This window comes from Podarcis cretensis (genome assembly GCF_951804945.1).
Source record: "Podarcis cretensis genome assembly, chromosome: 11".
In the NCBI taxonomy this organism is placed as follows: domain Eukaryota; kingdom Metazoa; phylum Chordata; class Lepidosauria; order Squamata; family Lacertidae; genus Podarcis; species Podarcis cretensis.
Genome location: NC_137180.1, coordinates 34,613,223 through 34,637,608, shown reverse-complemented (window position 1 = coordinate 34,637,608; position 24,386 = coordinate 34,613,223). Strand labels below are relative to the sequence as shown.

Here is a 24,386-nt window from a genome sequence, read left to right as displayed (position 1 = left end):
AAGAAATGCCAGCAAACCTCAATGAAATGAAGCAACACTATGAAGAAGAACCGGCCAAAATTACTCCACAATGATGCGAGAGGCTAATAAAGTCCTGCAGAAAACAATTACTTCATGTTATTGCTGCTCAAGGTGGTTCTACAAGCTATTGAATCAGAAGATGTACAAATGCTTTTTCACACACAGCTTTTCCATTTTGGCTTTATTTCTGTTAAACACATCAATGAGACGGTGTAATACATCATGTGTTGCCCTTCATCTGAGGTTGTATTTACCTAACTCTAAGACCTGCCAAGAAACAGAGGAGTTCGTTATTATGACTTCACATGCAAGACCACAGAATTCAAATTCTTTTTCCCATGACTGTATGCGCTTACTTACAGCTACATTAGCAGGAAACCAAGAAATGAGGGAAATGCATGGTGGCTTTCTTTTGCCGCCGCCCACTCCGCCTAAACCTGCAATCCTATACAGAGCCCGGCTCTTTTCAGCCCATTGAGGCTCAGGCGGGAAGCGCGCCTAACCCTGCACAGCGCCAGGCTGAACCAGCACATAACCTCGCGCTTCCCGCCTGTGGCTTCAGCTTCAGCTTCCGCCTGGTCCCATGGCAACCGCTCCGCCTCCACCCACCCACCTACCTACAGGAAGTGCAGCAGTACGGGCTCCGGACGTTTCCGGTGCCGCTCTCTCCCTCCCGGGCTGTGCGTTTCGACTGCGCCGGAGGCTTTCCGTGGCGCTTCTCGCCTCCTGACCCCGGTGAGTGAGGGACCTCTTGCTCGGGAGGCGGGGAAGGCGAGGCGGCGCCTGGAGCCGCTGGACACTTGCTTCAGGAGACACCCGGAGCTCGGCTGCTGTCCCGGAAGGCCTGAGGGCCGGGGGCTCCTCCGTTCCCTCGGTAGCTGCTCCGCACGTGTCCGCGGAAGTGAACATGCCCAGGTTGGAGTTGGGTGAGATCCCGGGCGGAGACCCTGCAGACTTCAGGCTTGTTGTCGGATCTATTTCGCGTTTATTATTATTACCCTGGGGTGTTTCTGAGCCTTTGCTGAGTCCCCGGAATTTTTGGTCAATGCCAGAACCAGGTTCGCAAGTCATAAATCATGGTGGTCGTTTTCCACCCTGTCGCTTTAAAGCAGTCTTATTTAGGGAAGGAGGATGCTAAGCCTCCGCTGCCTTGCAGCTATAACTCGTTCCTCCAGAAAACCCCCAGGATAAATCTGTACCCGCTGTGTTGCAGGACATCTTTGGGAGAAGGGAAGGTTAAGGCTACACAAATCCCCAAATGGTGTCCCTAAGACATTTGGATGACGCTTTGTACGCCTCCTTATGGCAACTCCTGCAGCCAAGCTGGTGCCAAATGTATTGCTCTGCTTTCCTTTGGACCACATCAGTGAGGCCAAGTGGGGGATTTGTTGTCTGGGCAGCAAAGGACTTCCATACACATTGCCCAAGCTTGTGCCCTGGAGAGGTCAGTTTGGTGCCGCTAATGCAGCAAAAACAATGCGGGAGGCAGCCATAACAAGTTACCCGTCTCCCCAGCCACAGTAGGCACTGTGATTCTCCAGCTGTTTAACTTAAGCCTTGAAGTCCACTCCACTGTCTCTGGACAGACGGATGGCAACAATTTAGGGAAGGATCTGTGGGTTAGGATTTTCTAGCTTATGAGTGGGCACCAGCAACCCTTGCCCGTCTGTTTCAAGTCATTCAGATCTACTTGCCAGTAGATCTCACTCTTAATTTCTGCCCGTCACTTTGTCTCCAGTTGGTCTCCAGTTCCGCTCAGACTGGGAACTGAAAGGGTAAAGATTGGATCTGAGGCACTGCCCAGAGGGGAATAAAAGGAGGCCTGATTCTGTTCTCTGCTTATCCTCCCCCCCCCCCTCCATGTTGTGGACTACAACTCCTATCAGCACCAGCTAGCACAGTTGTGCTGGTCTAAACAAATAGAAATGCTTATTCAGTTCTGGGTCCACCTCATTAATCAAGGCTGAACCTAATCCAGTCATGTGAACCTAACATCTTTTAAATCTCATAGGAAGTCATGACCAGGTGGGCACGAGCAAATGTCACCCACAACAAGAAGGCTCTGGATGCAACACCATGGGAACATATGAAAAATGATGCCACCGGAAGCGCAACAACAGATAGAAAGCAAAGCTCTTCAGACAACTTTTCCTTGAGAAGTACTCAAGGGAAGAAGAAAAATAAGAAGAAAAAAGACTATACGAATGAAGATGTCAACGGTTTTATGGAATATTTAAAACAGAACTCTCAGACATTGCATAAAGGAGAGGTGATCAACAGCCGTGAAGCAAAGGATGAAATAGCAACAGCTTTGAAAAAGGACCGGCGGCGAGAGGGGAGAAGAGTGAAAAGGCAGGAAATGAAAAAGAACACAATGGTAAGGTGATGTTCCATTGTTATTTCTTTTGGTGCCCGTTACTTTTTCTTTTCATAATGCAAATGACACTACTCACTCATATAAGTGAGATCACAATAATTTGTCTCAGTCCAGATAACCGTTAGTGAACACGTTTGTGTCTTGGCTTCCGTATATTATTGAGCATGCTTTAGCACAGGGATGGGGAACTTATGGCGCTACAGATATAGTTGGACTCAAACTCCCATCAGAGAAAATCACTCATGAGGACTTTCAGAAGTCATGCACAGCAGGGGGAAACAAAATTCTGTATGTTTCTTTACAGCCCCTGTGTGTTAGGTTAGGTGTACAAAGAGTGATGGCACTCATAATCCAATAGTTTAGTTATGCTACTTCACTGGGCATGATTATATTCTGGAGCAGTATCACCTTTCCAGAATTCACAAAGCATTTAGGGGATGATTATGATGTAGAATTTGGTACTCTTGGCATCAGTTTATAGAGTTATTTAATGGCCACGTATACTCTGGCTACCCATTTCAGTGTAATTTTCTGGAACGATGAATCCATAAGCTAGCTCCTACTCAAGGTTAAATAGATAAATGTGTGTAATTTGTTGTGCTTAAGTATGGTTTGTGGAACTGCTTTCAAATGGGGTTCCCTGGGTGTCTCAGGTTATACTTAGTGCTAGAAAAAGGGTGATGTCATTGAATGTTTAGGATCCTCAGCAAGAAGGTGTGTGCCTTTGGCTTTGACCTGGCCACAGTGATCCATGCGACGGTCATCTCCAGGCTTGACTACTGTAATTTGCTCTACGCGGGGCTGCCCTTGAAGCTGACCCAGAAACTCCAGAGGGTGCAGAATGCTGCAGCGAGGCTCCTCACGGGGTCTTAGCCATGGGAGCATATTCACCCAGTGCTTTTCAAACTGCACTGGCTCCTGGTAGAGTACAGGGTCAGATTTAAGGTGCTGCTTTTGACCTTTAAAGCCCTTCACGGCCTAGGACCCTCGTATCTACGGGACCGCCTCTCCCGGTATGCCCCACGGAGAGCCTCAAGGTCCATAAATAGCAATACCCTAGTGGTCCCGGGCCCTAAGGAAATTAGATTGGCTTCAACCAGAGCCAGGGCCTTTTCAACTCCTGGTGGAACGCTCTGCCTCATGAGACCAGGGCCCTGCAGGATCTGATTTCTTTCTGCAGGGGCTGTAAGACAGAGTTGTTCCGCCTGGCCTTTGGCTTGGAGCCAATTTGATTCCCTCCCTCTCTTTCTTTTTTCCTTTCCTTCTCTTGCGATGAGGCTACATTTTAATATTTTAATGTTTCAATATTTTAATGTTGTATTTTAATTTTGTTTTTAAGTTGTAATCATTCAACTTGTTTTTATTATTGCTTGTAAGCCACTCTGAGTCCGGCCTTGGCTGGGGAGGGCGGGGTATAAATAAAAATTATTATTATTATTATTATTTTCTCTGGATAGGTTACTCAAATACCATTGTTAAACGAGACGCTTGGTGAGAAGAATGGCTTTACTCTTTAGGAATCTTAACTTCAGATTAATGGCCAAATTAGACATGGTGCTAAAGATATAGTGCAGTTCTTTAAAAATCCAAATTCCATCAGTTTGGGTGGTGCCATTAACCTGCATGTTAAATGCAAAGATTAACCCTAAAACACTGGGGCTGTGTTACTCTAAACTATGCATCACTGGCTGCAACTTCATCAGATCTCATTGGTTGGGAGGGGGTAGGTAAGATTCATTTGAAATGTGGCTAGCAGAAAAAGAGATTGCTTTCAGTTCATATCTCTTTCTGCTCACTTAGTAATTCACCTTGTATCGCCAAAGGTGTGCTTCCACTGCAGAAAGCCAGGACACGGTGTGGCAGATTGCCCAGCTGTACTCGAAAGCCAAGATATGGGAACTGGAATTTGTTACCGCTGTGGATCTACAGAGCATGAAATCAACAAATGCAGAGCAAAAATAGATCCCGCTCTTGGTATGTGTAATATCTACAACCCGACTGAATGTTGGGCATGATAAAAGTTACATGCCTGTCTTAATATTTTTCAACAATTCACATAGTATTAATGCTTTTAACAATTCTAGATTACAGTAATGCTGGCTCACTGCAGTGTCTTATATAATCTTAGTGTGGATATTTTGATTGTAACATCATTGAATTCTTACAGGGGAATTCCCATATGCAAAATGCTTCATTTGTGGTGAGATGGGACATCTCTCAAGGTCATGTCCCGATAATCCTAAAGGACTCTATGCTGAAGGTGAGTGCAACTGTTGCACCCCCCCCCACCAAAAAGATAACTAAGTTGATGAACATGAGAGTACTCCCCCTTTCTTAGTTCTAGAAGTTAAAAGAGAGACCTTTATCAGTGGTGACCTTGTATGCTTCTCACCATTGTTTGGGAATTTTGGCTCATTGTCAAAGACATTGTTTGCCCCTTATCACGAGTATTTTTGACTGGTTACTTGAGAAGCAGTTCTAAAATTCCAAATGGATTCCCATATAGGTTTTTCAAAGTATTTACATTTGATAGGGGAAAAAAACCCCACTTAATTTTAGAGATACAGCAGAGTAGTATTCCATTATTCTCTTTAAATGTCAGCCATATTGATCCTGATCCAGAAAACCCGTAACACACCTATCTGTGCATGTACATATAGCATAGTTATCAATTCCCCACCACATGCACACAAGTTCTTGAATGTCGGTTGAAGTGTTTATGATAGTTGATCAATCAACAAAGTATAAAATATCAATATATCTGGAAAGCTTAAGATAACCAAAGTTACCATTTGCAAGAGCAGTAACCGGAAATATCAAAATAAGGAATCATTGGGTCGTGATTTGTAGAACAATGGGAACTCATTGTCTCAATAGAATCAAACTTCTTGATAGGATCTCACTTCATTGCTAATCAAGAAATTTGATTCTGTTTGTTTTAGCTTAAATTGAAACAATGGACTCCTGTCAAAGACTGTACTTTTTGTATTGGCTTGCCATTTGGACTCTGTGTATATTATATATATAACTGCCAACTGAAATAACATTTGTGTATAAAAGTGTATGCTACAACAAATCTTGTTAGCGTGTTGTAGCAAAAACAGTGAAGAACCTTGTGGCCCCTTAAAACTAACTCAGCTGCCCATCTGAATCAGCCTTGTAGTTTTGATGTGATGGAGCTCAAAAATACGAACAGTGAGTTTTGCTTCCTTGTGTTTATGAATTGTAAACTTGCTCTGTACACTTGACATCTGGCATTTGTTAATATAATTCATATATTGTGGTTAAATACTTCTTTTGTGTGTGTGTGTTTTATATTCTACAGGAGGTGCTTGTAGAATCTGTGGATCTGTTGAGCACTTTAAAAAAGATTGTCCAGAGAATCAAAATGCAGGTGAGGGATCAAATAATTTCTGTTTATCCTAAAGCATAGTTATATACCTGTGAACCATTCTATATAAATAGTGAACTTGACTACTGATTATGAGTTATAAAACGAGTGGCACAACCCTCAATTTCACCTTATTGACCACATCTTTAAACAGGCGATTAACTGGGGGTGTAATGCTAACTCTACATAGTGCATCGACTGTTGCAGGTAGAGATTGCATTCATTTTGATACGCTTAATTTCTGTATGGCTGATAGAAAGCAAGTGACATACAGAATTGAATAATCAGTTTCAGTGTTATACTGTATTGGAATTTGCAACTTGTTGCTGTCAGAAAGTTTTGTACAAAACCTCCATTGGTTTCATTGAGACTTATTTTGGAGTAAAGAGCATAAACTGGGCTGTAAAACTGCAATGCTGAATTACATATAAGTCTTCCTCAGCATTTGGATCAGAAAGCTGATTTCTTACGTATTCATTTATTTTTCCTTTCCTAGATCGAGTGGCAACTGTTGGTCGATGGCTCAAAGGAATGAGTGCAGATTACCAAGAGGTTTTAGACAGCCCTAAACCACAAAAACCAAAACCAAAAATAGCTAAAGTTGTTAACTTCTGACTGACTGTTAACTTCTAACTGCTGTCTGGCATCATTCTTTACAATTCTCATTGTTTGGCTTAAAGTTATAGTACTAAAAATGGACTGTGAACTGTAGTTCCAGAATAAGCCATAACTGCACTCTCCTAAGTGGTGATCACTTAATAAAACCCTAACTTAAATGGAAGCTTCCTAGAGAAGAGAGGAAATGCCTTGCCAGAAGATAAATTGCAGCAAGTGACTGCATAACAGTATATCTCTGAACAGAAAGTTAATCTATGCAATTGATTGTTTTCCAACCAGCGTGTCACTGGGTAATATAATATGTTACTCAGTGGAGAGTAGTGATACCAATAAACAAATGGGAAGGAGAGGTAATAGGTCAATCTGCTATTCGTAAATGAAACTTGTGCTACGACAGAAGTTATCTCCAAATGAAACTGAGTCCTATTTTAGTGTTGAAGTTCTTGACCTCACCCTGAACACGGGAATGAGACCACAGATGAATAGCCGAAAGCAAAATTAAAACATTGGTGGTAGCAGGGTTGATCTTGCAGCATGAACAACAATGAAATGATTGTGTGGTTTTTTAGTTGAATTAAATACTTGATGAAGCCATTTTCCTCCCCCACAAATAAACCAGTGTAATAAAACCACATGTATCAAGTTCTTGTGTTTTCTGAATAATTGTATTCTTTGCAGTGTTATGGTTTGCAATTTCATTTATGTTGACTACTTGCTGTCTGCTGTGACATCTGGATAATCACAGATTTAGTCTTTAACTACCATTCTCTCCTTACAAATTACTTACACTTCAACAGTTCCAAAGTGTATTTCCCGGATGATCTGTTAATAGCACTGCCCATGTGGCTTCTGGAAGAACTTTTCTCAGCGATACCAGTTTTCTTTTACTCTGGAGAAGCAGGAATGGTTAGCGAGTGGAGAGTGGCCATCTGCAAGATGCGCATCACATTTTGAGAAACAGCTGTAGCTCAGGTTAGAGCATATATTCGCGTGCAAGATTCAGTGACAGAACAGCACTGAAGGAAGACTGTGCTTCCTGAAATGTTGTCTTTGGGCCCCCAATTCAGTTCCTACTAAAATCTACTGGAATTCTGTCTGTTTTAGTTATTCATTGCTTTTCTGGGAAGTTCAATAACAAAATCCCAATCAAAACCCAATACAGGTTGATTTTAGTTATAATAAATAACGAGATGCTTATACAGCCATAAATCTAAATTAGCATAACCCTCATAGTTTTAATTATTTAATTCAAAGGTGCATGTTGATATAACTAAAATGTATACAGCAGCTCATTCTGAAAGCAGTATCAAGTAGTTTAAAATAGCATAGGACACCTATATATTCACATGCTGCCCCATTGTGCAAGCAGGAAAACAACCTAGGCAGCAGCAGTAAATCATTATGGTTAATGGCTTCCAAACAAGTCCGGCTCGATAAGCCAAGTTTTAACTATGGCATCCTACTCTTGTGCAGAGGGAAGAGCAAAGGAGCTGCATGAAAGCACATGGAGCTCATGCATGCCCTTACTAAGCCAGGACTTAATTGTTCAAATACAGCCTTGGCCTAAACACAGTATCTGTGTTTACAACTACAAGAAACGGGAAACACAACCTGACATTCTCAGGATTCTGAAATCAGTGCCTATTACCGAGTGTCATATGTGGATTATGTAACTGCAAAATCATGAATAACAAATACAGCTGTTAGTTGAGATTAACAATAGCCTAGGAAAATTATTTACAATAGAAATGAAAATTTACTTACAATGAGATTTTTTAAATAAAAAAATCAGTATTTTAAATTGTGTGCAGTAATATGTATTGCTTTGACAAGTTTTCTGAGGACTCCAAAAGAACAATGAAATGACTTGACTTAGTTACTGAATTTATCATTAAATAGCTCCATTGTATGATGATGTAGAACACTGTGATGATTTAGATATACAGGTCCTGAACATAAAAGTAGGTAGGAACTGACTTGCCAGCTTGATAAGTATTGGTGTTAATGACAGCTTGTGTACAAGATGTAAAGAATGGTAAAGTACTTGACACAGTATTGCTTAACTAAATGCAGTCCATTGTGCTACTCTGTAACTCCAAGAAATGAATGCACCCAGAAGCTGTATCCTCAATTGATTTTGATGAGCCATCAAGAGTTGCAGCAACATAAGGCATAACACCAGGTGTTCCTTGGATGCAGTAGGAAACCTTTAAACATATAGAAGGTTAACATGAGTTATGTGAAATAACCACTAAAAACATCTTGTTCTACTTCATACTCAACAACTTGGGCTTCATTCTTAACACTATTTCAGTGTATCACTTGCTGTTCAGAGCAGTATGAATATGCAAGAACGTTTAAATTGCTTTCTGTGTCGGCCTCCCAGATAGCATAGGAAAAACCTATGTTGGTGCTTCAAGCCACCACACAAGTGCAGATAGTACTGGCAGGCATGACTCTGTCATCTGGATTAACAGGGAAAGATTATTGAAGTGACCTTGCACCCAAAAGTAAGCCCTGAAGCCCTGTGGAAGCTAAGTAGGTCTGGGTCTCATCGGTGCCTGGATGGGTGACTCACGGCAGCAATGGGAGGCAGTGGCAGTAGCGGTTGTGGCCTGCAAGGACTCAGCAGTGATGGGAGTTGGTGGCAGCAACAGCAGCGACCTGCAAGGCCGTGACAGGGAGTGATGGCAGCAGTAATGGCATTGGCCTGCGAGGTCTCACAGTGGCAACAAGATTTGGCAGCGGAAGTGGTGGTGGCCTGTGAGTCCTCGTGGCAGAGGCCTGTGGGGACTCGCAGCAGTGACAGGAAGTGACGGTGGTAGCGGCATCCTGCAAGGCCTTGCAGCAGCAACAGAAAGTGGCAGCAATAGTAGTGGCAGCCTGCAAGGCCTCGTGGCGGCACAAGCAGTGGGGCTTGCAAGACCTCGCTGTGGTGGGAAGAAGTGGCCGCGGCCTGCAATTCCTGGCGGTGGTAGAAGCTGTGGCAGCCTGCTGAGCCCTGCTGCTGCCACCTAGCAGGCCTGCTGGTAGTCTGGCAGTCCCAGATTATTTGTATTCACTATGACTCATCACCATACTTTGGATTGTCCTGAGTACCACCATTTGGTAGCCAAGCCCAACCATTAAGTAGCAGCAGTTGCCAGAACATTGTCCTCTTTGCCTCTGCATCGTTCCTTCCTTTTTTCAGATACCATGGTATATCAACATATTGTGATGTTTAGGTGGCGATATATCACGATATTGAAAACCAGTTATCATCCAGCCCTACATATCCCAGAGAAAGGCACAGTAAAGGGAGTAAAGCACATAAAATAACTGTATTTAATTACAATGCTGCTTACAAAAGAGGAGTTTCCATCAGGGTAGATCAGGAATCCCGCACACTGGATTTCACGCCTGCAGTAATTCTCAGAAGATGGAACAGATGTCAAGGCAACTGACCTCACAGCTATTATGTAAGGGTCTCTAAATTTAATAAGAGTAGTGTTATCAAGAAGCCACAACAAAAATCTAAGCTGTCTAAAATGATCTTGTAGAGCAACTGTATTGGTCACAAGACAGTAGTTGCTCAGTTTTGTATTTTTCTGTGCAGGGGGAGGGTTGTTAAAACCTCGTGCCTTAACCCTGCACTGCACGGGAGGTTAATACATTTCTTTGTTTATGTAGCACACAATATAGTAACAAAGTAGTGATATGCAATGATTTATTGGTGAGTGGAAGGGGCTGGGGAGAAGTAGAAAGATGGCTCTCTCCATCTGCCCCTTCACCCTTACCATTGTTTTTCTTCTCTCTGCTTCTACATGCCTTCCACAGTAGGACCCATTGCGAACTCGTTCCAAGAAGCAGTGGCAGACTTTGGGCTTTAAAATTTCAGTGGCGCCCTGTGCAGCACCAAATTCAGTCCCGCTTGTCTCTTGCCCTCAGTGGTTCATTGTTGCAGTGCCCCCTGCGGCGACCTCTCCGCTTGGCGCCCAGTGTGGGAGAACCAGTCGCGCTCCCTTAAATCCGCCTGCCTGAAAGCATCTACAGTGGTACCTCAGGTTACATACGCGTCAGGTTACATATGCTTCAGGTTACAGACTCCGCTAACCCAGAAATAGTGCTTCAGGTTAAGAACTTTGCTTCAGGATGAGAACAGAAATCTTGCTTCAGCAGCGTGGCGGCAGCAGGAGGCCCCATTAGCTAAAGTGGTGCTTCAGGTTAAGAACAGTTTCAGGTTAAGTACAGACCTCTGGAATGAATTAAGTACTTAACCTGAGGTACCACTGTAATTGCTACTGCTGTTGCTGCAAAGACATTTGCTCTTGCGGCTCTTGGGACTCGGCAACCTTGCAGACAGGCAGCAACAACACCCTGTGTAAACCATCGCCATGTAAATAGTTCACTGATCCACCCAATAGTGAAATTTCCCCTTTCAGGAGAATATCTGTGTCCCATCACATAGAAAGGGGGACCAAAGAAATAACAAGCATTTTCAGGAACCGTTAATCTACTACCCTCGGGAGAGAATTTTGGTGCTGCAGTACTATGCTAGCAAGCCCCACTGATCAGCTGATTCTCCACACAGGCAAAAGTGGGTTACTTGACAAGCTTGTGACACTTAACCCAGAGATGGAGAGGCCAATTCTTCACCCCCGGTGTAGGGGGTGTTGCACAAATGACCTTTCAAACATGCACCTTTGCCTTCAGTCTTTACAAAGCAGTTTTTGCTATGTCCAGAGTTTCTGTGTAATCAAGACATCCCACATTTTGCAAGAAATAATTATTTCATCCAAACTCACAGCATATAATTATTTTTGGGTGTGTGGGTCCTGTTACTTTATTGTAGAAAGCTTGAAATTTACCTGCTACTAAATGGGCATGCTTTCAACTACTTACCCAGTCTTGCAAGGCTTTCTTTGAGACACGAGAATTAAAAAATCATCTGGCTTATTTCCATTAATTGATATGGATGTAATGTGATATATTTTGTCCTCTTCGGTCACATTCTGGATAACCTTACACATTCTGTAAGAACATGAGCCATACATTAGTGAAGTTTAGTAGCTGAGGTATCATGTAAAACATGAATTAAAGGATATGTTCGTTCTAATCTAAATTGTGACTAGGAATGTGCAGCTTTTGTTTCAGATTAAATAACTGTTACACATGACTTCGTTTTTTTCAGTAAACATTTAAACCAAACAGAATGGCAAAAAGAAGCTACATAGGAAAAGTGATTGCTCACTTCAAGTTCAGCTTAAACCTGCATCTATTAAACTGTATATAACCAGCTCTGCCTCTTCTTCCTCCCTTGCTCCACTTTCAAGTGCCGTGCTGACAAAACTTTTGAAGATAAAAATAACATGCTTTATTAATGCAGTAAAATGAGAAAGTCAATGTTTACCATTTCTGCCTTACTATTTACATAATTCTTCACCTGTTTCCCAATGCAGCTTGTTTAGGGCTCCAGCCCGTTACTTTTCAACATACTGTACAACACTATGCAAAATAGGAGCACATTTAATCATTTTGAAATCTAAGAGGTAGGATATATTTGGGCCAGTTCAACACTTTCACTGCTGACAAGGCATATCTTTATTAAAAAGCATATCTTTACAGAACTATTTCCTTGTCCAACTAACATGGTTAAAGTACCTTTTTCTAAAGACAATGGCCACATCTATACTATACATTATAGATCTATGATACCAGTTTAATAGTCATGTCTTCTCCAAAAGAGTTGTTAGGAGATCCCTATTCCCATCACAGAGCAACAATACCCAGAGTTCTCTGGGAAGAGGGACTGAGTGTTAAACCACTCTGAGAATGTCAAGCCATACTTCTCCCTAGTTGTTTTGCTGCTGGCCATGCTGAGCTAAACCTTGGCTTGGCTTAGCACCATGGTTTCCAACGTGGGACACACGCCCCACAAGGGGGCAATTTGATTTGGGGGGGGGGCAATTCGGGAATGCGTTACAGTGGTACCTCGGGTTAAGTACTTAATTCGTTCCGGAGGTCCGTACTTAACCTGAAACTGTTCTTAACCTGAAGCACCACTTTAGCTAATGGGGCCTCCTGCTGCCACCACGCCGCCGGAGCACGATTTCTGTTCTTATCCTGAAGCAAAGTTCTTAATCTGTAGCACTATTTCTGGGTTAGCAGAGTCTGTAACCTGAAGCGTATGTAACCCGAGGTACCACTGTATTAAAGTTAATGGCCTTTTAGGCTTCCTCCACGTGAATAGGAGTTCGCTTTTTGAATAAGAATTATATGTCATGGGAGGGGGGGGGAAATCAGGATTTCAAAGATACCCAGGTGGAGCATAGCCAAAAAAAGGTTGGGAACCACTGGTTTAGCATGTCATCTGAATCCGGGCTCATGCTTTAGCTCTCTCCAGACTATCTATGAGTTGTAACAAACCTTGGCTACAAAAGCTTATAAAAGCCATTGTGTATTTTACTTGAAACTTCTTCATTGTCCTACTGAATATTACGGAAATCATTTTGACAGATCGCTTTCTATGAAGGCAAAATCTACTTCAACCAGATCATGAGAGTGGATATGGACTTTAAAAAGAAAATATATATATGCTTACGAATAGTGTTTAACCCAGTGCACATGATGTCTGAAGTCAGATAAGAGGGAGAATGCTAGTTCTGAAGATATCCGCACTTGCATTTCAACCTTGACTGACAAAGCATCTGTCTCTTCAAGAGTAAACATTTTTATCTAAAAAAAAAAAAATTTTTTTTTATTACATGGGGAGAGAGAGAGAATTATGGATGAAGATTAACAATGTTGGTAGGTCCTTTAGCTTTTAAAATCAAATATGCAGGAAAGTATGGGTCATAACTTTAAACAGTATCAGCCATACAACATTATAAAAGTTTCTAGGAGAATCCTGCTTACTTTAATGGAATAGAACAGTGGTTCCCAATTAGCTATGTGCTGCAGACCCCCCGTTTTTCAAAATCCCAGTCATGGACCCCTTACTTTAGAAAATATTGGTATCTCTATGGTAGTTTTTGTTATGTGAATGGTGGCACAGACCCCCTGGGTGGGTTACGCGGACCACCAATTGGGAGCCACTGGAAGAGAACACTATAAGAGAATATTGCTATAATTTTACAGTGCAATCCTACTCCCTCAATGTTGTTGGCTGGAGGGGATGGGGGCAGGATACTCCCTAGGTAGAGAAGCATGTTGCTGGGGGAGGGGCTCCTTCACAATGGAAGTCCCAGTGCACCCTGTAGGGTAGGAAACCAGCTGCTGCCAGTAAAAAGGTAAAGGTAAAGGGACCCCTGACCATTAGGTCCAGTCGTGGCCGACTCTGGGGTTGCGACGCTCATCTTGCTTTATCGGCTGAGGGAGCTGGCGTACAGCTTCCGGGTCATGTGGCCAGCATGACTAAGCCGCTTCTGACGAACCAGAGCAGCGCATGGAAATGCTGTTTATCTTCCCGCCAGAGCGGTCCCTATTTATCTACTTGCACTTTGACGTGCTTTCGAACTGCTAGGTTGGCAGGAGCAGGGGCCGAGCAACAGGAGCTCACCCCGTCGCGGGGATTCGAACCGTCAACCTTCCGACTGGCAAGTCCTAGGCTCTGTGGTTTAACCCACAGTGCCCCCCGCGTCCCAAAATGGACTGTTTTAGCACAAGTTGTTAGCAGTTTTTGATCAGATATGTTAACTCCAAAACCTCTTGGATCACATAAGAGGCCCAGCTGGAGATGGTGCAGCAATTTTTTTAGGAAAAACGGCCCCCCACCTTCTTCGCTGGCCAGTGTGAGCTGGTGGGGTTTCGGATGTGGTGATCCATTCCAATCCATTTTGCTTTTTGCGGGCTGGGGTTAGGATTGCTATGCCCATTAAGTTTCAGCGATGAACAGAGTGGATATAGCTAGAGATATAAAGAATAAAGGCAAATAGGAGCTAAATTATGCAAGGAAAAGAGACAAACTGGACTTAGGAGCTGTGACAGTAGATTTGATCTATCAGTTTTGCCGTAGGCAGAAGGAGCATAATAGTGGCCTGGCTATTGATATAAGTGGCTCTAGATATGATCATCTGAAGGAATATCTCAAAAATACTTTGACCCATATTAATCAGTCTGATCCTTGAGAAGCCTGTTCTGTGTTGCACAGACATGTGAAGTATATAGACTGTGCATGACAGACAGGACCTTTCAAAAAAATATTTTTTAATTGCCTTTTTGCTGCCTTGCTTTTTTTGTATAGTTGCAAGGAAATGCTGAAAGTATTGTTATTATTCATCTACTTGAAGAAGAAAAAATTGGGTCTCATGTTTTATATCAATACTGCATACTGTTACTTACAATTGATTCATAAAAATACTATATAATGTTTATCTACTCTAAGCAGAGGTCAGACATCAGTTATCCAAAAGCACAAAACATTTCAGGTTAGTTTTACTGGGAAACTGTCACAACTGAGAATATGTGTTTCTTTCTTAACCGACCAGACTCAAAATCTTCAGCAGAAAAAAACACAAAGTCACATGAATAGTCACATGATCCATGTGAACAAATTGACATTCAAAGCGTGTCTTCTAGCAGCATACTAATTAGCAGTCATAGAAAGGGGGAGAAGGGAGTTAGTTAAAAATGTACATTTTGATTTCGAAGAGGAAGCAGACAAATAATTTTAACAGTTTTAGAAAATACCTTAACAGCTGCAGCTTTTAAATTGCAGAAATGTAGAGGACAGTGTCTAAGATAAAATTAATGACACATAATTACTTTGTAGTCTGAAAGGCCTCATTGTATTGGGACTTTCCATTCATATTAATTCTTTGAATTCGTAGGGAATTGTGTGTGTCTCCTGCACAACTGAGTACTTACGTAGTTCAGGCTAGTGCTAATCATTTCCCATCCAGGCTTTGCTGCCAGAACAGTCAATGCTGTAACATTGCTTTCGATTTTGTCTGCCTAAAACACAAAGCAAGGTAGTAACCAATGAGGGAAAATGTACAAGGCGCAGAAATTCCTATAATTTCTGGAATTTGGTTGCAAAACAAATATTTTGTTCTCTTTCTCTCCTCTTGAAAAAGACAGTGTCTGAACTGAACCTTTTCAACAGTAGGAGTATAAGTCTCATGATGATCAAGGTCATTCTGTTTAAAAGGAGACTAATTTGTGGCTGTGTACACATGGCATGTGTAAAAAGCATATGCCTTCTCTCAAAGAATTCTGGGAACTGTAGTTGGTTAAGAGTGCTGGGAATTGTAATTCTGTGAGATTTAAACTAGAGCTCCCAGAATTGTATGTGTGTGCTTTAAATGTATTGTGTGTATACAGCTATGTTTCACTGATCAATTAAACCAGGAGTAGACAGCCTATGGTCCCTGGCCTAATTCCTATGTGTGGCAAGGAAAGGAAAGATGAGGAGGAAGGGTTGTGGGGGCAGGAAAAAAGAGGGAAAAGGAGTGGTCCTGTTCCACTTAATGCCAATATATGGCCAAATTTCTGTGACTTGTTATAGGAAATATCCCAGATATTCTCTTATAATTCTGATTATAATTAAATATCAGGAGACAGTAAACAAAGAAAAATACAATCATCATACACCCAATTTTTGACATTTAGGGCCATACACTTAATCCCTTAATGTATATTATATATGCAAATGTTACTGATGTTACCTGATTGCCTCTGTCCCAGAAATCAAGTGTGCAATTGTTTTCCTGCTTCAAAAGAATGTATTTCCTGTAGTTGATACAATGCGGAAAGAAGGCCAAAAGTAAGCTTAGGAAATCCTCAGGGTGGAATTCATTGTTGCGCAATTTGACTGTGCTGTCAGCGCAAGCATTTCTGGTTACTACATGGAACCACCTCCTCCATGTGCTGTTCTGGGGTTTGTCCCGAACCAAACACCTGCACCCCAAGTCAATTAGGAAAACCCCGTTGCACTAACAGGATTCGTTGCACTGGCTCCTACTAGTGCAACTGTTTAAAACTTCTTAAAATTCCTCAAGTTATATAAAAATGACAAATCGATATAGCATTCACTCTTCCAAATATGCTGCAGCTAGCAAATGCTTAGTTTTTATAATGTGCAACAATCAGAACTAGGGTTGCCAGGTCCTTGTCTGGAGATTTGCCAGGTATGGTTAACTAAAATTCAAGGATAACCATTGTGCGGATGACAGAGGGGATGGGAACGGGTTCACATAAACTAGCCCCGCCCTTGACCTTGTGATGGTTGGCTCTTTTGTACATATAAGCTATAAATGCATAGACTCCACATATGCAATCTGCGTCCTGCAAAACTAGGGTTGTATCAAATTTAATTATACTCGGACTCTTCTTCTTTGGCGATCACTCGTAGCTGAGTAAGATTGTCTTCCATGAACACGGTCTTAACAGTGAGTCCAATTTTGGATCCATACATCCTTCCACAGTGGGGGCATAGGTTTCCGGGTGAGAGTTGATCAAGGTGAGGATTTGCCAACTGTTCCATCCTCATAGGACGTTTTTCACTTTCATTCTGAGTTCAAGCGTCTTCAAAGTCCACGTTACAGGTAGGTAGCCGTGTTGGTCTGCTGTAGTTGAAACAAAATTAAAAAATTCCTTCCAGTAGCACCTTAGAGACCAACTAAGTTTGTTATTGGTATGAGCTTTCATGTGCATGCACACCTCTTCAGATACACTGAAACAGAAGTCACCAGACCATGACCACCTTTGGTAAAGACTGTTCTCCAATTAGAACGCCCGCAGACCAATGTTTCCCAATTGTCAGTGTTTATACTACATTTTTTTAGATTTGCCTTGAGAAAGTCTATAAACCTCTTTGTTGACCACCAGCATTACGCTTTCCATTTTTAAGTTCAGAATAGAGTAGTTGCTTTGGAAGACTATAATCAGGCATCTGATCAACATGACCAGTCCAACGAAGTTGATGTTGAAGAATCATTGCTTCGACACGTGATCTTTGCTTCTTCCAGTACATTGACATTAGTTCACCTGTCTTCCCAAGTGATATGTAATTATTTTTTCAGAGATGCCATTGATGGAATCTTTTGAGGATGGAGAAGGCGTTTTAAGTGGTCCATGTTTCACAAACATACAGTAAGGTTGGTAGTGCAATAGCTTTGTTAACATGCATTTTGGTTTCCCTGCGAATGTCCTGATCCTCAAACACTCTGCACTTCAGTCAGGAGAAAGCTGCACTTACAGAGCTCAGGCAATGCTGGATTTTGGCATCAGTGTCGGCTCTTGTGGAAAGGTAACTGCCCAGGTAGGAGAAGTGATCAACAAATAGATCCACTGGAATTAATGGACTTAAATTGGTCATGAGTATGGTTGATGTTGGTTACAACCCTAGTTATCTACAAGGGGTTCTTAAATGCTCTAAGGCACTGAGATAGGACACAGGCACTTTACTTCCCAATTTTTCCTCCACCAGCATGGGAAAAGATTACCCAGCATAACACTTAAGGTAGGAGACAAGAGTTCCACCTGCTACTTTCTGTTATATTGCCTTGGAACATTAAAGCTGTCATCTCCAGACAAGGTGCAACAATCCTGCTCAAACATCAAATTGTTTATTAAAACAGACTTCTTTACCAGAGCTTATTAAACACAACATGTTATGGACATGCATGTCTGGAAAAAGTTAGGAAAAATCCTAACTATACCCCCACTCCCATAACAATCCCACATGGAGGAAGAGATTCCAGAATCTGTTGTGTTCAAAGCCGGATTTATATCACATTACTGTACACCAAAATGATTTTGTGTACAATCTGTGAGGAACATCTCATGCACTGATGTTTTCTGTTGACGTTTCACAAACCAAACATGATCAGCTCTACAATAGCAGCTGAGAAATAACATCAGCTGTACTGTTAATGGCATTTTAAACATTTATGCTGTCTTTGGGGCTTACTTACTGTACCTGGCTAATCTAATTTTCTTCCTTGCAATAGCTCCATGATATCGCCTTAAACCATCCTTTGCAATGAACAAAGCAAGAAAAAATAATAATTAGTTATAAATTTTACATTGTAGTTTTTCTAATTTTCAGAATAGCGGACAGATTGAATATAACAAGCTTTTTTAAAAGAGCATAACACAGACTTTACTGTGAAGCCAACCATCTAAATAAAATGTGTAAGTTAACTACAATACTGTCTGAAAAGTATAATTCTGGTTTGTCTTAAGATCACAAAACTACCACGAGTCCTTTTACCTGAGACTGGCAGAGTATTTCAGTCCTTGGCTATGAGTTCAATAATCGTCTTCTAGATGAAATATTAATCCAAAGCACTTTAGAATTAGTCCCCTTTATGGGACAAAAATGATTTATATATTTTTCATCTTACAAAACTCAAATAAATATTCACTTCTCCTACTGGTATACTATCCATTTCATAATTTCTAAATTAATAATCTGATTATCTTGTTTATGTACACAGTTATTCTCTCCCTATTTTTTTAAAGGTTCACCTTTGTAATAGATTTGACTCTGGGGAAGGTAATAAGTTCTCCATGTTCATTTACAGCATTAAAAATTAAAAAGGCACTGTTGATATGCCGAGCTTGGCCTTTGGCCCATTCCTCACAATTGAAGGCCTCAACACGAACTCCAACTTCAATGCTGAAAAAGAAGAGCTTTCAGTTAATTTAGCAGCTGGGGTGCGACAAATGCCGCACCGAATTACAGTATACAGAGAAGCTACAAGCTGTTTTTTTTTAAAAGGAGGAAATAAATTATTATACCTGCCATATTATACAGGTGAGCCTAAGCTCCATTGATCTAAATAGGGCATTTCTGTGCAGACATGCATGGGATTGGACTCCAACCCTATGTATACTTTTATATTTCTTGATCTCTAAAGTACAGTGGTGCCTCGCAAGACGAAAAGAATCCGTTCTGCGAGTCTCTTCGTCTTGCGGTTTTTTCGTCTTGCGAAGCAAGCCCATTAGCAGCTTAGCGGATTAGCGCTATTAGCGGCTTAGGGGCTTAGCGGATCAGCTGTTAAGTGGCTTAGCGGATCAGCTGATATGCGGCTTAGCGACTTAGAAAAAGGGGGGGAAAGGGAAAAAAAACCCGCAGGAACTCGCAAGACATTTTCGTCTTGCGAAGCAAGCCCATAGGAAATTCGTTTTGCGAAGCACCTCCAAAACGGAAAACCCTTTCGTCTAGCGGGTTTTCCGTCTTGCGAGGCATTCGTCTTGCGGGGCACCACTGTACATCAGATGTTAGTTAGGCTCTCACACCAAATGTTATGACATGACATACAACTTCCTATTCTGTGATGAGATTTACTGATTTGCTAAGGTCTGTTACTACCGGGCTAGGATAATGCATAATAACTGGTCAAAGGGAATGCGTATGAATAATGGAGCATACATACAAGAAACTACAATCTCCAGTTGTTGTACAAAAAACAGAGGGGAAATATATGAATTTTTAATACTTATGTTCTTGCTAGTGTAACAAAGAATGGTATAATTTCAAACTACCAGGGCTTTTTCTTTCACTTGGAACTCGCTGGGAACTCAGTCTTGGCACCTCTCAGGTGGGTACCATTGCCATTATAAGAGAACAAGTGAGGAATTTGTGGTGACTTCTGGCACCTATTTTTTCTAGAAAAATAGCACTGCAAACTACATTTTAATTTTTATATTCTTTACGCAAATTGAAACTGAAGCATTTTAGACCACACAGTAGCATTAAGATAGAGACAAGCTTACTACCTTTTCTGAAAAGTATTGTTAACTATAGCATTGAAAACAAGGCGGTCACCAACAGTTGAAGGTCCCCGGAATTTAAACATATCTACAGATTTCAAAGTTGGATGCAGCCTACACAGGCGACTGAAGGAGGAAAAAGGAAAGCAAATTAAAATACATATATTATCATGCTATTTCTTTTCATATCAATGCAACATTTCAGTATTTCTATGCAACAAACTAAGTCTGTAAAATGGAAATTCCAAGTTTATAGCTTATACTGGTTTTAATAAAGGTAGAAACATTCTCTTCAGTTAGAACTTCAGGCATCTGAGAATTGTGGTTTCTGGTATCTATATCTATTATTTAAAGGGGGGAGGGGGGACTGTTTGGCTTAGCTCTTCCATACATTAAATGCTATTTTTCTTCATTCGTTCATTCATTTATTTGATGAATCATTTCCCATGAAACATCTCAAATCGATTTACAGTATAATGAGGTATATAAGACAGTTACATATATAAAAACAGTTAAAAACAATTGAGTACAGAAACAATTTCTTTAAAAAAATTATAAACACTGGTATTTCTTTCCCTGTTTTGGCAGCCTCTAAATATATTGCTGCCAAACACATCACGGGTGGGGGAATGAGGGTCTGTGCCAATGTTTGGGCACCAGGTGCCATTTTGAATCAAGGAGGCAGACCCAAATGTGACTTTGGTGTGACTGCACCCATTTGGGGGCATAGGTCTGGCCACCTCTCAAGGTATTGTTGCTGAACTCTGCGCAAAGGTTCTTGAGGTTGGTATCTTCATTGAAGTTTGGACACTAAGTGCAATTCTGAATCGAGATGGTGAAATGAAACATGACTTTGTAGTGACTTCACTTGATTTTTGATGTGATGGGTCCAAACTCACAAAAAACACTCTTTTTTTCAAAAAGACAGGGGTTTTTTTTAGTTTCTAAAACAATCCCAGGCAGTGCTAGGCCCATTAGGCCCTATATATGAAAGGGGGGAAAATTAAGTCCTTGTGTGAGTTTATTTTAACAGAATGAATCTTATAAAAAGAATTTGTTGAGAATTAGGTATTGTTTTGTTGTGGTGGTGTTGTAGGACTGAAATTTCTTCCTAACCTTTGCTTAGCTTAGAGATAATACTGTTTTGCACCATTATTTATCTTTAGCCTTAACTCAATTACCCTTTATGATGTACCAGAATTGTTAAGCGTGCACAATTATCTGTTTCTAATTAATTGAATTGTGCATCTTTATAATGCATTCAAATTACTTTGGTTTTCATTAGGAATAATTTGCTCCTCCTATTTAAATTGCTAAATATCTCATTTGCAATACAACAATAAAGATAGAAGCAGATTAATGTCAAGAACGGAGGTGTAAATGTGTAGATGAAGTTTGCAATCTTTTTTCACTGTTAGGCCTAAAAACCTGATATTATTTTACTAGAAAGGTAAGCCCATATTTTTACAGACATGGTGTACCTGAAAGACCAAATCTCATTCTAGCAGATTTCTGTTTAGTTCATCTTTGACACTGCTTGGTTAGTATCACAGTATTTAAAAGAGGATATATATATATATAACCCTGTCTGAGCATATATTCAGTTTGTTCTTTGAGTACTGCTTGCTTTTATAAACCTCATTCTCATTCCTTGTAAGCCTGTGGTCATAGCAACTCTAACTGGCACCTTCAAAGGTCAAATCTAATTGTAAGTTGTTTTACAAAAGCTTTGCAGCAAGGTCAGCTATTTGTCAAGCAAAATAGACAGCTCTCTGTCACTGTTTAGCACTGTTTCTCCTACATTTTGGCTCATCACTTTTAAGTGCAAAAAAGAAATATTTTCAGCGTCTGATGTGTTATTTTGCTGCAGCTAAGCCCCATCTCCATTCTTCTGGACCAGATTTATTGCAGAGTTATTTGGGAACCATTTATAGATACAGATATATAAATGAGGCTGTGTGCTTACATATAAATGCCGCTCACTTGGGTCATTGGTGTTATGACCGTGTAAAACCTGTGACAGATTTGCAATTTTAATAAAATGAGCTGTTTATCCAGTAACAAAGGAAAGCCAGTTATTATTGGTATAACTTCAGGTTACAAATCAGAGCTACATGAATAATGAATGGGAATGACACATCCAGCACCCTGGCAATGAATCAGGCCCACTGGTGTGTGAAGGGAATTCTAATAGAAATTCTTGTCTCACACACACAAAGAGAGAGAGAGCTACATGTACCAAGCAACAGGGGGATGATGGAATTCTCTGCGTGATTAGATGAACATTAAACTACTAGACAAAGAGAAAAAAAGTCAGGCAGAAAGAAACCTTGCATTCCTCTCTAGGCTTGCCCAGTAACGAGTAAGACGGAAGGATGCTGAATAAAAAAATGGTACCTTGCTGAAATAACGGCCACTGTCTCCATCCAAGCCATAATTTGGCCACCAAATGTATTTCCTTGATGATTGGCATGCGGAGGCAAGACAAGTTCAGTGCTCTGCACATGGGTGAGATCTGTGGAAATTGCACCTTCTCCTTGATTGCAAACTTGTTCTGAAATGTATGAAGTGAATAGCCAAGGATGTTAGTGAAATGACAGACCAGTCCAATTATACTGTGGCTGCCACTGCCCTATGTCTTAGAAATAAAGCAGCTTCACTGAAATCAGCAGCGTGACTACACTTTGTAAGGTATGTATCCCACAAGACAATTCCAAAAGAGTTTATGGCTGTTATGAGAGCATAGAATACAGGTAATGTAGGGCTAGTTGGCTGACCCTGTTCTCTAATACTGTCAGACTAAAATTCATACTATGTCAGCTTATTAGAATTTGGATCATATAAATGTATGTTTTAAAGACAGAGAGAAATTGGACTACAGGTCTATTTAATACCCATAATTCAACAGGGGAAGGAGGGATCTGTCTTCCAGGGTGAAGAGATCTCTAGCAAAGCAAGATCTTTATATTTCAAAAAATGCCAATCATGCTAATCTGTCACATGATCCCACTTGACCTGAATTAAGTCTTTGGCTTCTGCCCCACTTACATCTGTTTTATAACCCCTGTGTTGTAGCTTGGATTCATCTGAGCGCTTTGCACTTTGGACCTACTTATCAAGTTGTACAATTTGTATTTAGAAGACAAATTCCACCTTGCTTCGTGCACTTTGTAGATGTTTCATGGAAAGCAATCTTAGCACAAAATAATTTAACACTTTACTTTTTTTGCTCTTTATCACTGTTAAGCCAGTGCTGGCTATGGTAGTGTGTTTTAAGGAGAAAAACTGCTTTACGGTGTCACAGTGTGCTGCTGCTTCTTTTTTTAAAACATGAGCATGTGCCAGTTCCATAGGTTGAAATGTCCTATACTGATTTCATCTGGTCCAGAGTTTTCCAATCTTGGGTCTCCAGCTGCATTTGGACTACAGTTCCCATCATCCCTGACCACTTTTGCTAGCTACATATGATGGGAGTTGTAGTCCCAAAACAGCTGGAGACCCAAGTTTGGGTACCCCTGATCTAGTCTAAGATAATTGCTAAACTATGCATCCTGCCCAAAAGGACTTTGTAAGTTTTAAAGGTTATGAGTGCAAAACATTTTCCAACATGGATAGTTTAAGTTTATGGAAACAACACTATATTATATGCAGCCACGTTGGTCCATTAGCAAATTAGCATAATACCAAAGGGACTCACCATTTATGCATTTGTCCCACACCCACCTCCCTGCTGCCCTACACCTCCTGCTACTAGTAAACAACAGTGACCCATGCACTGGGACGCTAGTATTGCAGATCTACCCCACCTTCTGAACAAAGTGAGGGGGCAGATGGTAGGGGAGGGATGTGAACAACAGAAGCAGACTGAGAATACACACAAACAAAAATGTGCGTATGAGTGATGAGCTCAAGGCACTTTGCATGTGTAGCTAACTTTTATTGGGATCTAATGTGGAACAGGGTGGCGCTGTGGGTTAAACCACAGAGCCTAGGACTTGCCGATCAGAAGGTGAGCTCCCGTTGGTATCTTCATTGAAGTGAAGCTCCTGTTGCTTGGTCCCAGCTCCTGCCAACCTAGCAGTTCGAAAGCATGTCAAAGTGCAAGTAGATAAATAGGTACCACTCCGGCGGGAAGGTAAACGGTGTTTCCGTGCGCAGCTCTGGTTCGCCAGAAGCTGCTTAGTCATGCTGGCCACATGACCTGGAAGCTGTACGCCGGCTCCCTCGGCCAGTAAAGCGAGATGAGCGCCGCAACCCCAGAGTCAGTCACGACTGGACCTA

The 24,386-nt window shown here is 41.3% G+C and overlaps 2 protein-coding genes across 7 annotated transcripts in view; one reads left to right on the top strand and one right to left on the bottom strand.

Annotated features, from left to right (window-relative positions):
- Window positions 1-639: 639 nt before the first annotated feature.
- Window positions 640-7,049, top strand: ZCCHC9 (zinc finger CCHC-type containing 9). 4 transcript variants are annotated; one of them, XM_079995959.1, is made up of 6 exons: window positions 640-756; window positions 2,033-2,398; window positions 4,222-4,372; window positions 4,566-4,658; window positions 5,724-5,792; window positions 6,286-7,049. In XM_079995959.1, exons 2-6 carry the CDS (start codon window positions 2,039-2,041, stop codon window positions 6,402-6,404), a joined length of 792 nt encoding a protein of 263 aa, XP_079852085.1. In that variant the 5' UTR covers window positions 640-756; window positions 2,033-2,038; the 3' UTR covers window positions 6,405-7,049. The 4 variants fall into 4 exon arrangements, with proteins under 4 accessions (XP_079852085.1, XP_079852086.1, XP_079852087.1 ...); XM_079995960.1 differs by having other exon boundaries at window positions 754-895; XM_079995961.1 differs by lacking the exon at window positions 640-756 and adding an exon at window positions 803-936.
- Window positions 7,050-7,618: 569 nt separating this feature from the next.
- The window catches only part of ACOT12 (acyl-CoA thioesterase 12), a 29,184-nt gene continuing 12,416 nt past the window's right edge, over window positions 7,619-24,386 (bottom strand). For 2 of the 3 annotated variants that reach the window (XM_079995958.1, XM_079995956.1), the window contains exons 6-16: window positions 22,503-22,659; window positions 20,112-20,231; window positions 18,858-19,008; window positions 18,307-18,362; window positions 16,052-16,115; window positions 15,252-15,338; window positions 14,160-14,291; window positions 12,988-13,121; window positions 11,289-11,417; window positions 9,752-9,875; window positions 7,619-8,614 (exon numbers count right to left, since the gene is read on the bottom strand). In XM_079995958.1, the coding sequence (XP_079852084.1) occupies window positions 8,471-8,614; window positions 9,752-9,875; window positions 11,289-11,417; window positions 12,988-13,121; window positions 14,160-14,291; window positions 15,252-15,338; window positions 16,052-16,115; window positions 18,307-18,362; window positions 18,858-19,008; window positions 20,112-20,231; window positions 22,503-22,659 (1,298 nt within the window). In that variant the 3' untranslated portion in view covers window positions 7,619-8,470. The remainder of the gene's footprint in view (window positions 8,615-9,751; window positions 9,876-11,288; window positions 11,418-12,987; window positions 13,122-14,159; window positions 14,292-15,251; window positions 15,339-16,051; window positions 16,116-18,306; window positions 18,363-18,857; window positions 19,009-20,111; window positions 20,232-22,502; window positions 22,660-24,386) is intronic. The other variant, XM_079995957.1, reaches the window with a different exon arrangement.